This window comes from Gigantopelta aegis, chromosome 9 (assembly GCF_016097555.1).
Source record: "Gigantopelta aegis isolate Gae_Host chromosome 9, Gae_host_genome, whole genome shotgun sequence".
Classification (NCBI taxonomy): Eukaryota; Metazoa; Mollusca; class Gastropoda; order Neomphalida; family Peltospiridae; genus Gigantopelta; species Gigantopelta aegis.
The window spans coordinates 77,578,694-77,594,465 of NC_054707.1; the positions used below are offsets into that span (position 1 = coordinate 77,578,694).

General features: G+C 34.7%; 1 protein-coding gene across 3 annotated transcripts in view; it reads left to right on the forward strand.

The window, feature by feature from the left end:
• Positions 1-15,772, forward strand: part of LOC121381059 (recombining binding protein suppressor of hairless-like) — a 45,294-nt gene that overhangs the window by 2,274 nt on the left and 27,248 nt on the right. For 2 of the 3 annotated variants that reach the window (XM_041510145.1, XM_041510144.1), the window contains exon 2: positions 13,988-14,333. In XM_041510145.1, coding sequence (XP_041366079.1) covers positions 14,036-14,333 — 298 coding nt within the window. In that variant the 5' untranslated portion in view covers positions 13,988-14,035. The remainder of the gene's footprint in view (positions 1-13,987; positions 14,334-15,772) is intronic. The other variant, XM_041510146.1, reaches the window with a different exon arrangement.

The following is a 15,772-nucleotide window of genomic DNA, read 5'->3' on the forward strand; positions in this document are numbered from 1 at the left end:
CACAAATATTCGTACGTTTTTGTAATAGGCCTATCTAGATTTCTGTAAGGCGTTTACGTTGGGTGAAATTTTCAAATTTGATCAAGAATCAGTAATAAACGCAGTTGTATAACGTTCAGGTACTGTTAATAAATAAATATAGGTATTGCCGAATAATTCCTCATTTTCCTCATTGTTAACAGGATTTACCTTATTTTTGGTGCATGCAGAATTTTAATGGTGCATGTAACTTTTTTTTCAGAATGCGCCTGGTGCATGTAGATTTGTTTTCTTCATTTCTAGCCCTGATGTATTTTTACTAAGTTAGAATGTAGACCAGTCACCCAGTTCATCTTTGTTCCATGTGGCCGTCTGTCTTAGGTTTTTAACATGCTATTTTTTCAAATGATCTAATAATTATATATTAGTATTAGCACCAGGGCAAGCTTTATCACTTGCCAGATTTGCCATTTGTGAATTTTACAAGCAATTCTTAAATTTTATTTTAATTTAGCAATATAATTTCTTGTAATATTTTATTGTTTATTTTATTATTTAAATCTGTATTTTTGCAGCTTAAAGTTTCATAGATAAATTTTCAATATGTTCTACATATATATCTAGAGATAGCCCTGACTGTACCAGCTGTTTTCAAATTGAAGTTGAATTTGACAAATATATTTTGTTATTAAATAATAAATTGCCCCAAATATGCACTAAAAACAATAATATATTTTTTTCTGTTCTTTATTTACTTTACTTATATCAACTTGAGATCACCAATTGTGGACTTAATATGTTTTACATAGAAAGTATGGAAAAAACCCTCTTTTGCAGAAAATTACTAAAATGGATTTATCGGTTTTTTGCACTTGAACTCTTCATATTTCTAGACTGATAATCGGCACCATTCCCCAAAGGATAAGTTGTTTTTTATTCCCAATTTTGGAGTACAATATTTTCAATCTAATGTAAATAATTCCCATTTTTGATATTATATATATATAACATGTACAGGTATTTTGAAAATAGTATACACGTAAAACTTGAAAAACACACCTTCCTCCCCCACAAATTGCACAAACGACCGTTTCGTTTGTGCCTCAGTTATGCCATTTTATTTGGCATAACCGATTTACTGTTCATGTAAAATTTACTGAATGATTAATCCCGGCAGCGCATCAAAATATTTTTATCGCGCGTACAAATATTACACTTGTTTCCGATGCAGTGCTTTTTCGTAGTGCGTAACGTAACCAGTCAAGTTTGTATAAATATCTTGCGAAGTAGGTGCATTCCCATTGGTTGTTAGAAGGCATTATAGCCGAATTTAACCAATCAAAAATGGTGATATTGTGATGGTCATTGCAATCTCGAACTGGATCAGCAACCAGGGTAAACCAGAGTCACAGGGACCCTATTATTAACTGTAATTCCGAATCGGATAGTAACAGTGATGATGACGACAGCATCAGTGATAATGACAGTGACAGTATCAGTATCCCCTGTTCTTCAGATGAGGAAGATGGCACCGAGTCTCCCACTCACGACTGAATGTCATGACATTAATAATAAATTTATATACACAAAAAAAACTAATACTATAAAATTAATGGTAAGAGATTGCCTTGCAGTGAATTCGTATTTATTTACACGTAGTTATGCACACATGATGATGTGTTTTATATAATAGGTCAAGCCTGACATTCACTATGTTTTGGTAATTTATTACAATAGTTCTAATCATTATTATTACTTTTAAATCTCTTTTAACATCTGTATACATATACTTTTTACTTAACATTGCCACTCCCTTGTTTCTCAAAATTTTGATTATATATTTTTTTAAATTATAAAGAAAAAACCCAGGTTATGCAAAAAAGGAGTGAAGTGTGATAAAAATAGATAAAGTGAACATTTATCAGTATCGGCCTTGGTGGTGTCATGGTTACGCCATCGGACGTAAGACTGGTAGATACAGAGTTCGCAGCCCAGTACCGGTTCCCACCCAGAGCGAGTTTTAACGACTCAGTGGGTAGGTGTAAGACCACTACACCTTCTTTTCTCTCACTAACCACTAACAACTAACCCACTGTCCAGGACAGACAGCTGAGGTGTGTGCCCAGGACAGCGTGCTTGAACCTTAATAGGAAATACATTAAAATGAAATATCGATACATTTCATAATAGTTTGCATTCATTTGGAAAAGCTCTGAATTAGACATTTTGTTCGAATCATAATACTTCGTTATCAAATAATAATTCCAGTAATAAAATGTAAGCAAAACTATTAAATATTGTTTTACTAAAATGTGATGATAACAGCAGCCCGTTGGAGCTCATGTTCAGTTAACCTTTCATTTGACCAATCAAAACCTTACTTGCAAAATCATGCCAGTGATTTGAAAAGAATTTGAAAACATTCGGGATTATGCCGAGGGTATACGAAATGATTCGGGTGAATTACGAAGTATGCTGGAAACTAATTGCAATATAAAATTTTATATAAAATTAGTTTCAAGACAAAAAAAAAAAAACCTGTGATGGTATAGCCATAAAATCTGTTTATACTAGTATACAACCCAGAGTTTATTACTGCATTTTCTTCCCTGTTTTTTCAATGTTGAAATAGACCAACAAGTTCGCCTATTGCATAAACAGTCTCGCCCGATATTTTTAGAATTTGTATGCTCCCGAATAACGTTATAAAAGGCAAAGTGTAATTGGTCAGTGTTTGAGATTACTGGTATCCCGATATCCCGGGGATACCAGACTTTAATTTTGGATACTAGACCTCAAACATTTGGTAATTCTGACTTGTAGTCAATAGAGGAAACCTGCTACATTTTTTCTAATGCAGAAAGAGATCTTTTATATGCACTTTCCCACATACCACAGCCTTTGACCAATTATGGTGTACTGGTTGGAATGAGAAAAAAACCCAGTCAGCTGAATGGATCTACCTCAAGCGAGAACTCAACTGGCTGAGCTAATTCCCGACCCCTTGACTGGTCACTGCAAATGGTGCAATGTTGTACATGTGAAGTAAAACCGCAGACCGACAGGTGTTATATGAGCTATGACACTACACAAGTAATTGCCTTAATGTCTGTTCAGGGCGGGATGTAGTCAAGTGGTAAAGCGTTCGCTTGATGTGCGGTCGGTCTAGGATTGATCCCTGTTGGTGGACCCATTGGGCTATTTCTCATTCTAGCCAGTGCTCCACAACTGGTGTAACATAGACCGTGGTATGTACTATCCTGTCTGTGGGATGGTGCATTAAAAGATCCCTTGCTGCTAATTGAAAAGAGTAGTCCGTGAAGTGGCGACAGCGGGTTTCCTCTTTCAATATCTGTGTGGTCCCTAACTATATGTCTGATGCCATATAACCGTAAATAAAATGTGTTGAGTGCGTCGTTAAATAAAACATTAAAACTTTTTAAAACTGATTTCTGTTGTGTGATTTTGATTTTGAAATCAGATTAGGTCCAGCACATTATGGTGACTTCGATTTATCACTACTGCTAATAACTTGGTGACACAATCTGACTTTTTTCAGTGGAAAAAAACCCCTCCATTTTGCCAACTAGAATAGGGCCTGGTTAATAATATTTTAAATCAATGAAATAAAATTGAAAATTTATCATGTTTGGTAAAATGATGCTAAAATTCCCAAAATCAAAACCATGGGCGTCAATTAAAATTTTAAAAATAAAACCCTGCAAAGAATTAATTTTACTAGCCATATTTAGCGTTGATATGGCTATCTAGACTAGGCCTCACCATGTACATGGACAAATTAGCTAACTGCTAATTTTTATTGAAAGTGGCTACAGCATTTTGTTTTTGGCTAATAAAATATTCCTTAAATTAACCACATTTTAGTAATTTTTTGAGGACATACTTAACAAATAACATACATGTACATATCTACAAATTGGCTAAACCAAAATGTGTTCCACAATGTGAGCATTTCTAGGCGGTAACTAGTTATCACAGTCATTTTTAACAGTCACTGACCTCTGCAATTACAAGTCAATAAGCAACTGTTGCAGTAGTTTCTAACATTGACTGACCTGTGTACTTACAAATATCATATATATATACATGTACGTAGGCCATATCCAACCATAGTGACTGTTACAGTAGTTGTCACCAGTGGCCTCTGTAATTACAAATATAGGTCATATCAGTAGTGGTGTGTCACAGTGTGTGTGTGTAAATGTTTATTCTATATATATATATATATATATATATATATATATATATATATATATATATATATATATATATATATATATATATATATATATGGTTTCTGAAAAATTTAAATAATGAATACAAACAGGCTTTCTGTCATAAAATAATTTGAGGGTACCATATATAATAAAACCAAAAGAGATCTAAGTGCCCGTACTAGGTGGTTATGGGGTTGAAATCTTTTGAAATTGGACACTGCATTTCATGTATTTTCACAAATTTTAAACCAGTTCTCTTACTATAAATTTTCTGAAAATTAAAAAAATATATCCATTAATTTCCAAGTTTAAGTAATTTTTCCCATTCTCTGGCAGAAACCTCAACTAATTATTACTATCTACATGTAATTGTACATGTAAAGATTTATTGTTTGTGGTGGCTGATATTTTGCCCAAAATATTAGAAAAGAAACCTGCTAACACCACCGGTTCTGCTTGCCATCTTTATGAAGGCTTCAAATTATGTCTGATGCTTATAAAAGTAAAAACGTTTACAGTCTAAACTCAGGGCCCTGGTACTTGGCAATATTTGTGTCAATGTCAAAATGTTATAACATTTGTGTCAGTTGGCCAGCGCTAAAAATATCTCATTAAAATTACAGGGTTCTGCATAAAGGTTTGTCGATTTGTCCAGAGACAATTGATTTTTCACTCATGATGTGAAATCCAAGAAAAATATAAAATACTAAACTTGTTTTTAAGTATTATTAGAATGATACGTGTACATTTTTGTATCTAATGAAAATAAGTGTGATATTTTATATATTACCCACCTTCAAATAATTTTATTTGTCAAGAAATCTGTAAACTTGAGCATTTTTTTTAGACTGAGGTAGAACAGGCCATAATATATCCATGAAAATGGAGGTTTCTCTCATTGAAAGTCGACTCAAGTTGCCAAGTTTTAGCAGTAGTGAGAAGTCAAAGTCGCCATAATATTATAGATCTAGTCCGATTTAGAAAATAAAATCACACAATAAGACATCAAGACACTGACTTGTGTTATGTCATATAATGTAGCTTATTTGTCACCTTCAGGGAACATTTTGTTTTCAGAATCCTGACTAGCCATATTTCTAGTCATTTGACAATTTGATTAGCAACTACAAGTTTAATTTTTAAAAATTGTGTTGTGATCTCTGAAACTTGCGTAGCGAATTGTGTCATGATACTGGACAAAATGTTCCCTGACCTTATCAGTCTGTGTTTTTAATTTGGTGTCCGGCTGTACATTGAGGAATGTGAAGCCATTTACAGTAACTAGTCGAGCGTTATTTGGTTCTCAGCCACATTTATTTGAGTAATGCCAGAAAATACTAATTATCACATTAATTTTAACATAACAATGGTACATTAATGATCAAAAAAATGAATGAATGAATGAATGTTTAACGACACCCCAGCACGAAAAATACATCAGCTATTGGGTGTCAAACCATGGTAATGCAAATAAATAAAGTGATGATCAACATCAATATAAAAATTCAAAAACAGTGTAAAGAACCGTGCAAAAACACAAATATCACAGAATTTTACGGATACTGAATATTACTCAAAACTTTAATTTTGTGCTGTATTGGCCATTCTCAAAGAGAATGTTACACCCCTGCACCACGGTGAGGTTACAGCACACGCAGGGGCATTAATGATCAATTACTTAATAATAATTTTTATTATCTTGTCTTATTACCAAATGAACGTGGAGAATATCGAATCATTACAAAATGTACCAATAAATGTGCAATTTGCCTATTCTTATCAAATGTCTTCTATTTATCCTGGGGAGGGAGAATTCACTTCTACTTTTTGAAGTTTAGATTAGGGTCTGGTATAATGATATGAGAAGCCTCTGCTCTTTAGTTTAACCCATCTAATCAGTAAACTAAAATTAAAATTGATCCGCCGAATATTTAATGTGTCGGTCTATAATCTAAATCATAATAAATGTGTAAATTTAGTCAGCATCTTTCTCATTTAGAGCAGCAAGGCTAGCACAAAAGTTTGTCAAATTATAAACATTTCTGAAACCCATTTATTTTTTAATAAAATATAAATTATTGCATGAAATTATTTCGTCAAATTAAAATAAAATTTGCTACAATGTTAGTTTTGAAAATTCACAATTGACAAGCAGCAAGGCAAGTAACAGTGTGTGTCTGTGTGTTCGCTGCACATATCCAAATAGTAAAATTTAAATATATACAGAAAATAATTTTAAGGTTCATAATTAAAACATTTGGACAGATCATGATTACCTCAACTTGGTACTTATGGGTAGTTATGTTTAGAAATTGGACACTGCATGTCATGTACTTTGATAAAATTTAAACAGCAGTTTCCTTATCATAATCTTCTGGCAGAAAGTTCACAACATTTACATGCTGCATGTAAGTGCCGGGCTTCTAGGTTGTGGTAGCCCCAGTCTCATGGCTAGTGATATTCAAGGTTGGGCTAGTAAATAACTACTGTTGCCATTCCCGATGGCTAGTGAAATGTTTTTGGTCAAATATTGCAGTCAAGTTTTTAGTTTTTTAATATGAATATCCTGCCCCTATCCCCTCCCCTAATGTTAGTGTTTTTAAGCACCATCTCCCTCCTGGTAACATATCCAATTACTATCTTAAAGTAAAGTAGGTGTAGTGAATTTTTAATTGTGGCTAGTAAAGTTTTAAATCACTGATCCCATGACTAGTGGATTTTATAAAAAATTCTAGAAGCCCTGAAGTGTGTAAATAAAAAATGTTAACTTTTTGCCACTTATAGTAGGCTAGACCACGTGCGTGTGTGCGCATATTATGTGCACAGAGAAAACTGAATCTACCAAATGGCAACCGGTTTGTCTAGATTGTATTTGTGTGAAATTTACACCTTGTGGAGAACACTTCTGTATAACACTGATGCTTCATGTGACATTGTTACAACAGTATGTGTACCAGGTGGGTAATAAATTAGTTTATTATCCACATGGTTTACAATAAATGAGAACATAAATATCATATTTCCCCACGCTATCTTTATGGCATGGGCAGTAATAATACATTGAATGGTTGTTATGGCACACTTCTGATGTCATTAGTCTGTATAGCATTTGTAAGCTTGCGACTGTTGTGATTTGTGAAATTGACATTATTCAGCTGCAGCATCCATGTAACTCATTTCATTGAATGTTACTAACATCAGTTGTGAAGCAATTAAAATCATGATCACAATTTGTGCATAATAAATAAATGATCACATATGTGTAAGTGCCACACAATATTTAATGCACTTGTTTGGGAATTGTTTCATACAGTTTAGTCCCATTTGGATAATAAAATAATTCCCAAACACGTTCCATGAATGTCATATACTACCATCACTCATACAGCAATCTATATATATAACATTGTCCACTTGTTAAAATCCCATTTGCACTAAAAGACCACATTAATACACTTTAAATCATCAATTACATTTATCAAGAAACTTTCACCCAGTTATATTGTAAAGGTAATGTACACACAGCAGAGTAATTTATTTTTAAGGAATAATGATAAGCTTCCACAGAGCTAGTGAAGCGTGAACTTTCTCACAGCACCCAGCCAGCTTGGTGGCCTCATCAAGTGACCTCACCAACCTTTGACCCAAATGAGAACCTGTTGCATGAGTTCAGTCTTGGTATACACTCACAGATGACCTGATGGTTTACCAGCCTTCAAGGAATGAGATACCAGCAGAAATCCTCACATGATTAGAATATTTTTAGTTGGAATTTCAGATTGCTCTAACATCATTTGTAATATATGTTAAAATAATATGTAATATTTTAACTAGTTTTAAAATTGAGGAAAAAGTGGATGGGAATTAATTTTCATTACATACATGTATAACAAGGAACATTTTGTTCAGTGTCGTAATAGGGAGAAATAGGATGAGACTTTATTTTCATTACATACATTTATAACTGGGAACATTTTGTTCAGTGTTGTAATAGGGAGAAATTGGATGAGACTTAATTTTCATTACATACATTTATAACTGGGAACATTTTGTTCAGTGTCGCGATTTGGTACACAAGTTTCAGAGATCACTATACAATTTTAAAACATTAAATAGTGCAGTTGCTAATCAATTTTCTATTGACTAGAAATATTACTAATCATGATTTTGAAAACAAAATGTTCCCTGTTTCTAAAGGCAAGTGGTTGAAAGCAGGTCTAAAATGCAGCTAGCGTACAGTTATCAATGGTTGATAGCATGTGTAAAATTAATTTTACATCCATGGGTGATCACTTGCCTTAAAACCTACCCTGGCTGTCTGGACTGTCTGTCGAGGACAAGGATTAGTGTTTAGTTGGTACTGGTTAGTAAGAGGGAGATCAATGTAGTGATTTTAAGGCGACACTACACAGTACGAGTGTCTTGTATATGGTTCTCACATCATGTGTCGTAACATTGCCTTTATACCTTCTAACTGAGCTGTTAAAACTCATTCTGGCCGATCACCAGTACCATGAAAAATTAAAGTTTGTATTGTTTAACAACACCACTAGAGCACATTGATTTATTAATCGTCAGCTATTGGATATCAATCACCCATTTTCTATATGATTCGGACAGACCCCTTCTCAGGCTAGTTCTCTGCAGAGTAGGTACAGGATTATTTTTTTAATGTAAAACTGGACTTACTTTTTTCCCATGGCATCTGTAATTTAGTTTTTAGATGGTCTCAGATTGCAGGAAGAGACTAAGAGCAATTATTTGGTCATTAGTTTGTCACTGATATGATGAGGGTAATTGGGAGGGGACAATTTGACAAAAGGTCACGATGTGTTTAACAGACAAACAGTCAGAAACTGAACTTTGAAGTGCACATACAAACTGATTGTTAACTTGTGTTATAGAGAAACATAAGTGGATTGGTACTTCACTAATTAGTAGAATGGAGTGTGGGGTGGTTACATGATTTCTCATAATTACTTTAAGATTAAATATATTGCTACGTTGTGCGCTTTGGACAGTTTACACCAATTGGTATTAGTAATATTTGTTAAAGTAAATGGTCCACGTTAAAATGTGTAGTAGTAGTAGTATGTGGATACTTTTAAACTAGTATTAGTAATAACAAATGGTCCTCTAGAAAATAGTAGCCTATATGTACATACCTCTGGTGGAAACTTTCAGCTTCTTGCTTGAAACAATTTTCTGTATATATATATGATTTTTATTATATCCGGTTGCTAAAGAAAATGTTTTAATGTGACTATTTGGTACCCATCAAAATTTTCATGATGTTTATATTTGGTTATTGTAAGTACCAGTTAAAATACATCTTTTGGAAATTGTCTGAATATTTGATAATTTAGAACGCTTAAACTGATAACAAAACTATGCATTTACTTGTAACCAGATAAAATTAGAAAATGTTGTGTTGTATAGGGCTGGTCTCACATTTGTAGGTAACTTCACAGGGTGTATACCACCAAATCAAATCCCATAGATGACAATAGTAGCGTGGCTAAAACTGCTACCTTCAGCGTATCAATCGACCAATATAAATACTACCACCCCTCACCCTTAAAGTCAATCAGAAAAAAATGTGGTTAAACTGCATATTTCAGAGATAATCGGTAACGTCTATGACTACCCTAGTTCGCACAAAATTTTAGTACTTTTTTTTAATATAGTTACCCCCATACATGTTTCAAGCACACGGCTACTTGACACAGAGGTACTTGATGAAATAAAATTGCATACATTTTTGCCAAGATAAAACTCTTTTTTTTCTCAACAAATGTACTCACAATTATCACCAATGACAGGACTTGCTCTATCAAAAGTTGGGTGGACCTCGAACTTTGACCGAGCCTGAACTTATTTCATAGTAATTACACACAGAAATTAAATTTAAAAAAATTAAAACTACACGGTACAATTATGTGTACTATAGATCACTATACAATTTTAAAACATTAAATAGTGCAGTTGCTAATCAATTTTCTATTGACTAGAAATATTACTAATCATGATTTTGAAAACAAAATGTTCCCTGTTTCTAAAGGCAAGTGGTTGAAAGCAGGTCTAAAATGCAGCTATGCATTTACTTGTAACCAGATAAAATTAGAAAATGTTGTGTTGTATAGGGCTGGTCTCACATTTGTAGGTAACTTCACAGGGTGTATACCACCAAATCAAATCCCATAGATGACAATAGTAGCGTGGCTAAAACTGCTACCTTCGGCGTATCAATCGACCAATATAAATACTACCACCCCTCACCCTTAAAGTCAATCAGAAAAAAATGTGGTTAAACTGCATATTTCAGAGATAATCGGTAACGTCTATGACTACCCTAGTTCGCACAAAATTTTAGTACTTTTTTTTAATATAGTTACCCCCATACATGTTTCAAGCACACGGCTACTTGACACAGAGGTACTTGATGAAATAAAATTGCATACATTTTTGCCAAGATAAAAAACTCAAGAAATGCCAAGAAATTTTTTTTCTCAACAAATGTACTCACAATTATCACCAATGACAGGACTTGCTCTATCAAAAGTTGGGTGGACCTCGAACTTTGACCGAGCCTGAACTTTGAGCAGAAATTATGTGTGTTTGTTACTGTAATTTCTTAGTATTTCTTAGCTTTTTGTCAAATATCCTATTCTATAACTGGCCTCAGACCACAATTAATTTCGCTATATGTTTCTAAAAAGCCTTAGTGGCTATAACATTTTTATTAATATCAGCAGGCCCGTGAAGTTTTGTATGTACCTTTGCCTGCATGGGGGACACATACCCTGAAAAGGACAACCCCTGTTGTCCAGCTCTTTCTCCCAGCATATTGGTTTAAACAGACACACCCTCTAAACCATGCTGGAGTACACCCATTTTACACAAAAAGCACTATTTTTACATGGGCCGGAATTACCACAAACAAGTCTTCAATGTCAACAAGTTACACATTTACAAACTACATGCTCTCCCCTGTCACTTCAGTCAAACAGTTGCCACTTCATAGTTGTCTGCCATGAAATAATCACAGTCAAACAGCAGACTATGTGCGGACAAATTTCTGGATTTTGGACAACCAAATAGGAAGATAACTGTAATCTGAGGCCCATCAGTCCATTTTCCCCCCTAAAAACTGGCTCACGCTAATGCATTCCAATGATATACATATTAAAGCAATGCTCAGTAAGTCACCTTTAAAATGAGAGTATATAGAGGCTGTATTAAAACACCTACAGTGCCTTGCCATGGCCAGTTTTAGCAGTGGAAACTTGAGGGACACCAACTTCAAAATGTAACAACTTTATCAAATGATGGAATTTTTTCATACAATAAATAGCTATTTTTTCTTCTACATATGTTCTATCTACACATTGTTGTCTTGGAAAGATTCTGAAATATTTAAAGAAAACAAAATCAATCATTAGATTTTACTTCATTTTTAATGAAATATTAAACTTAAACTTAAATTTTAGAAAAAAATTAAAATCTGTGTCTGTAAAATTGAGCATTGGAGGCTTATTAAAGATATGGTGACTGAATTCATGGTACCTTATTAGAAATGTGTCAGAGGGATGGTGAAAGTCACAAAATGGGGGCATTTGCAGCAACTATTTTTTTGTGTACACTAATTTGAGGGAAAATTAGACATGATAGGCCTCAGATTCAATTTTGACCTGCTATATTTACTGAATCTACTTCATTTACTGTATTAGACATGTAGCCACTTGGTAAAAGGCAAAACAGCCCCTATAAATGCATATTAAAATGAATATGCCCTACAGATGTTACTTACTTATACACTATAATATGTTTTTTATTGACTTTGAAAATGAAGATTTTGGCACAAAAAGCTGATATAAATCCTACCAAGAGGTACTTGCACCATATTTTTCAGTTTCCAGTGATAACTGTTAACAAGTGTAGTCATGTGCCAGTGTCTTGGAGACCTCAGTGTAGTATTTCTTTATTGGAAGGATGTTTGTAGTAATGACCACTGGATATGCATTATGGATTATTCTGTCATATGTATTACAAGCCAAATATTAACCTTTTTGGCACATTTTCTGCAATAAACTTGACAAGTGTACCAGCATCTGATTACTGAACACAATAAATACATTCAGACAGCATAGAATATTAGCTGATTAGATTTTCTAAGGATAAAATACCATTTTTGAAAAATGATTGAAGTGTGTAATTTACATAAATGTAGGTGAAATGTATTATTAAAGTACTTAATCTTGTTAAACCGGCCTCGGTGGCATCGTGGTTAGGCCATCAGTCTACAGGCTGGTAGGTACTGGGTTCAGATCCCAGTCGAGGCATGGGATTTTTAATCCAGATACCGACTCCAAACCCTGAGTGAGTGCTCTGCAAGGCTCAGTGGGTAGGTGTCAACCACTTGCACCGACCAGTGATCCATAACTGGTTCAACAAAGGCCATGGTTTGTGCTATCCTGCCTGTGGGAAGAGCAAATAAAAGATCCCTTGCTGCTAATCAGAAAGAGTAGCCCATGTAGTGGCGACAGTGGGTTTTCTCTCAAACTCTGTGTGGTCCTTAACCATATGTCTGACACCATATAACCGTAAATAAAATGTGTTGAGTGTGTTGTTAAATAAAACATTTCTTTCTTTCTTTTAATCTTGTTAAAAACTGTATACTATTTATTTAAAGTGTTTAATTACATTTAGTAGTGATATAGATCTTCTGTCTAATTGCAATAATTGAGAAACTCATTAAATTTCAATATTTTAAAAAAATTAAAAATCTCAATATTGACCAACAAAATCCAACTTTTTTATCTTTTTTACCAAATTATTAGCTCAAAAACGGTTAAAAAATATTGCAACAACATGTAGTAACATCAGACGTCATTTTATGCTATTTTGGAGGATATTGAAATTTAAAAGTTAAACATTTTAATTTTAATTTTGAATAAATTTAAAAAATGTTTTTTTTAAATTTAATAAAATATTTAGAAATTAAATAAAAGAGTTTTCATATTCCTTGTGGTATTCACAATCAGTCTGTGTAATTTCACCTCTTCGGCTATAATACTTTCAACAGAACCAAGCATTTAACCGGTGTAATGTATGAACTATATCAGGCCACAGACCACAATTAATTTCGCTATATGTTTTCTATATCGCCTTAGTGGCTATAACATTTTTATTAATATCAGCAGGCCCGTGGATTTTTGTATGTACCTTTGCTTACCTGGGGGACACATACCCTGAAAAGGACAACCCCTGTTGTCCAGCTCTTTCTCCCAGCATTATTGGTTTAAACAAACACACCCTCTAAACCAGGCCGGAGTACACCAATTTTACACAAAAATCACTACTTTTGCATGGGCTGGAATTATCACAGACAAGTTTTCGATGTCAACAAGTTACACATGTTTACAAACTACATGCTCTCCCCTGTCACTTCAGTCAAATAGTTGCCACTTCATAGCTATCTGCCATGAAATAATCACAGTCAAACAGCAGACTACTTGTGCGGACAAATTTTCGGATTTTGGACAACCAAATGGGAAGATAACTGTAATCTAAGGCCATTTCTGACAAGTAAAGGGAAACAACTATTATGGAAAACGTTATTGTTCAGTAATGGGAGGTAACTTCGTAGGTAACTGAAAGGGGAGTAAATCTTACAATGACAAATCATGGCCGTGGCTGTGTGGAGAGTCCGTTGCAGCTGTTCTTGTGTTTTAAAATGTGTAATATCATGTTTTTCTTGTATTTTGCAGCAGCAGTATGCCCTGAATGGACCAGCCGCTATTCTGTCACACCATGGCATGCAGTTTGCAATCCGTGGAGAATCGGGCTTCGTTGCTTCTCAGTCAGGTCACATGCTCAGCCGAGCAGTCGATCCTTCGCATAATCTGATCTTAAACGGGACTACGGAACATCGGCACATAAATGGCCACATGGCACACAGCAGTGTGGACAATCCAGTAGACCTGTCCAACTCCGGGGTGCTTGAGGTCAACGGACTGGTCAAGGAGGAGCAGCAGCTGGTTGACCGTCGCCATGGCAACCAGCCAATGTATGGCCACCAAGGCATCACTGTTGGCATTCCAGATCAGTCACATGGTAAGTAGTTTTTCAGCCTTTAAAAAGTGATGTTTTGGGGGGTTTTAACTGTTGGACTGTATTAGAAATAACTATCGATGGTAATTTAGTGAATTATGTAGCCAGTTTTATTTAGCTTAATGTCTAGTCATGCCAGTGTATGCTCATCACCATTGGCATTCCACATCAGTAACTAAAAAACAGTGTTAGAATGACCATATGTTTGACATCCAATAGCCGATGATAAGATAAAAAATCAATGTGCTCAAGTGGCGTCATTAAATAAAACAAACTTTTACTTTTTTCCATATCAGTAACATAGTAAGTAGTTTTTCACCTTTTTTTTTTACTGTTGGGCTGTATCAGAAATAATTTTTGATGGTAATTTGGTGAATTATGTATACATGTAGTCAAGTCCAGTTTTATTTAGCTTAATGTCTAGTTAAGTCATGGCAACCAGCCAGTGTACGTCCACCAAGACCTCACTGTTGGCATTCCTGATCAGTCACATGGTAGTTTTTCTTTTTACAAGCTCCAAAAGGTGGATCTTGTTAAAAGCTGGATCAGAAATAATTATTGTTGGCAGTTTGGTGAACTGAGTTTGGCAATGTGTTTCAAAAGTTAGTTTTATTTTGCTAAATGTCCAGTGGGTAGAAATCGCTAAATGTCCAGTGGGTAGAAATCGTTCAAGATAAGATGTTACACAGAGTTCAGTAATTTAGTTTTATTTAACAACATGAAAGCCATAGCAAATGTTCACCATTTCTGTTGAATGCACAAGCATGGCCTGCACACACATATTTGTGGAGCAGGGGGGTGCGATGTGGAATGTACAGTGGTAGAGCACTCATGGGTGGTGCAGAGTGTGTCATAGGATCATAGGATCAGTCACTCTACATTTGACCTGTGCAGTGTCCTCCTTTGCTACCTGTACTCCACAACTGCTGTGGTATGTCTTTTTAATGGGAAAGGGGAGAGGCATAGAGCAGTGGTAAAGTGCTCAGTCAGTCTAGGATCAATCCCCATTGGGCTGTCTCTCGTTCCATCCAGTACACCACTGGAAAAATAATAAAAATACATTTGTTGAGTCAGGTCATTACTATGTTATCAAAACATACAAATGTAATTCTCAGACTCTGTTGTATATTTTTCATTAGAAATTACAACAAAAAAATGCTTCCCTTTTCCTGCAATGTAATCTGGAAGGAAGATTTTATTGAAATAAGTAGCTACAGGTAGGTTCCTTTGACAAACCTGTAAGCATCCAACTGTCTTAGGACAAACCTGTAAGCATCATTGAACTGTCTTAGGGTAGCAAAATATTTCTTATCCCCGGTTTCTTGTTCTTAGCCAGCTAGTTATTGTCACTGTCTGCAAGCTGTTGTCTGACTAATTTCAATGACTAACTGCATATTACCACATAATAGGGGCGTGACGTAGCCCAGTGGTAAAGCGCCCAC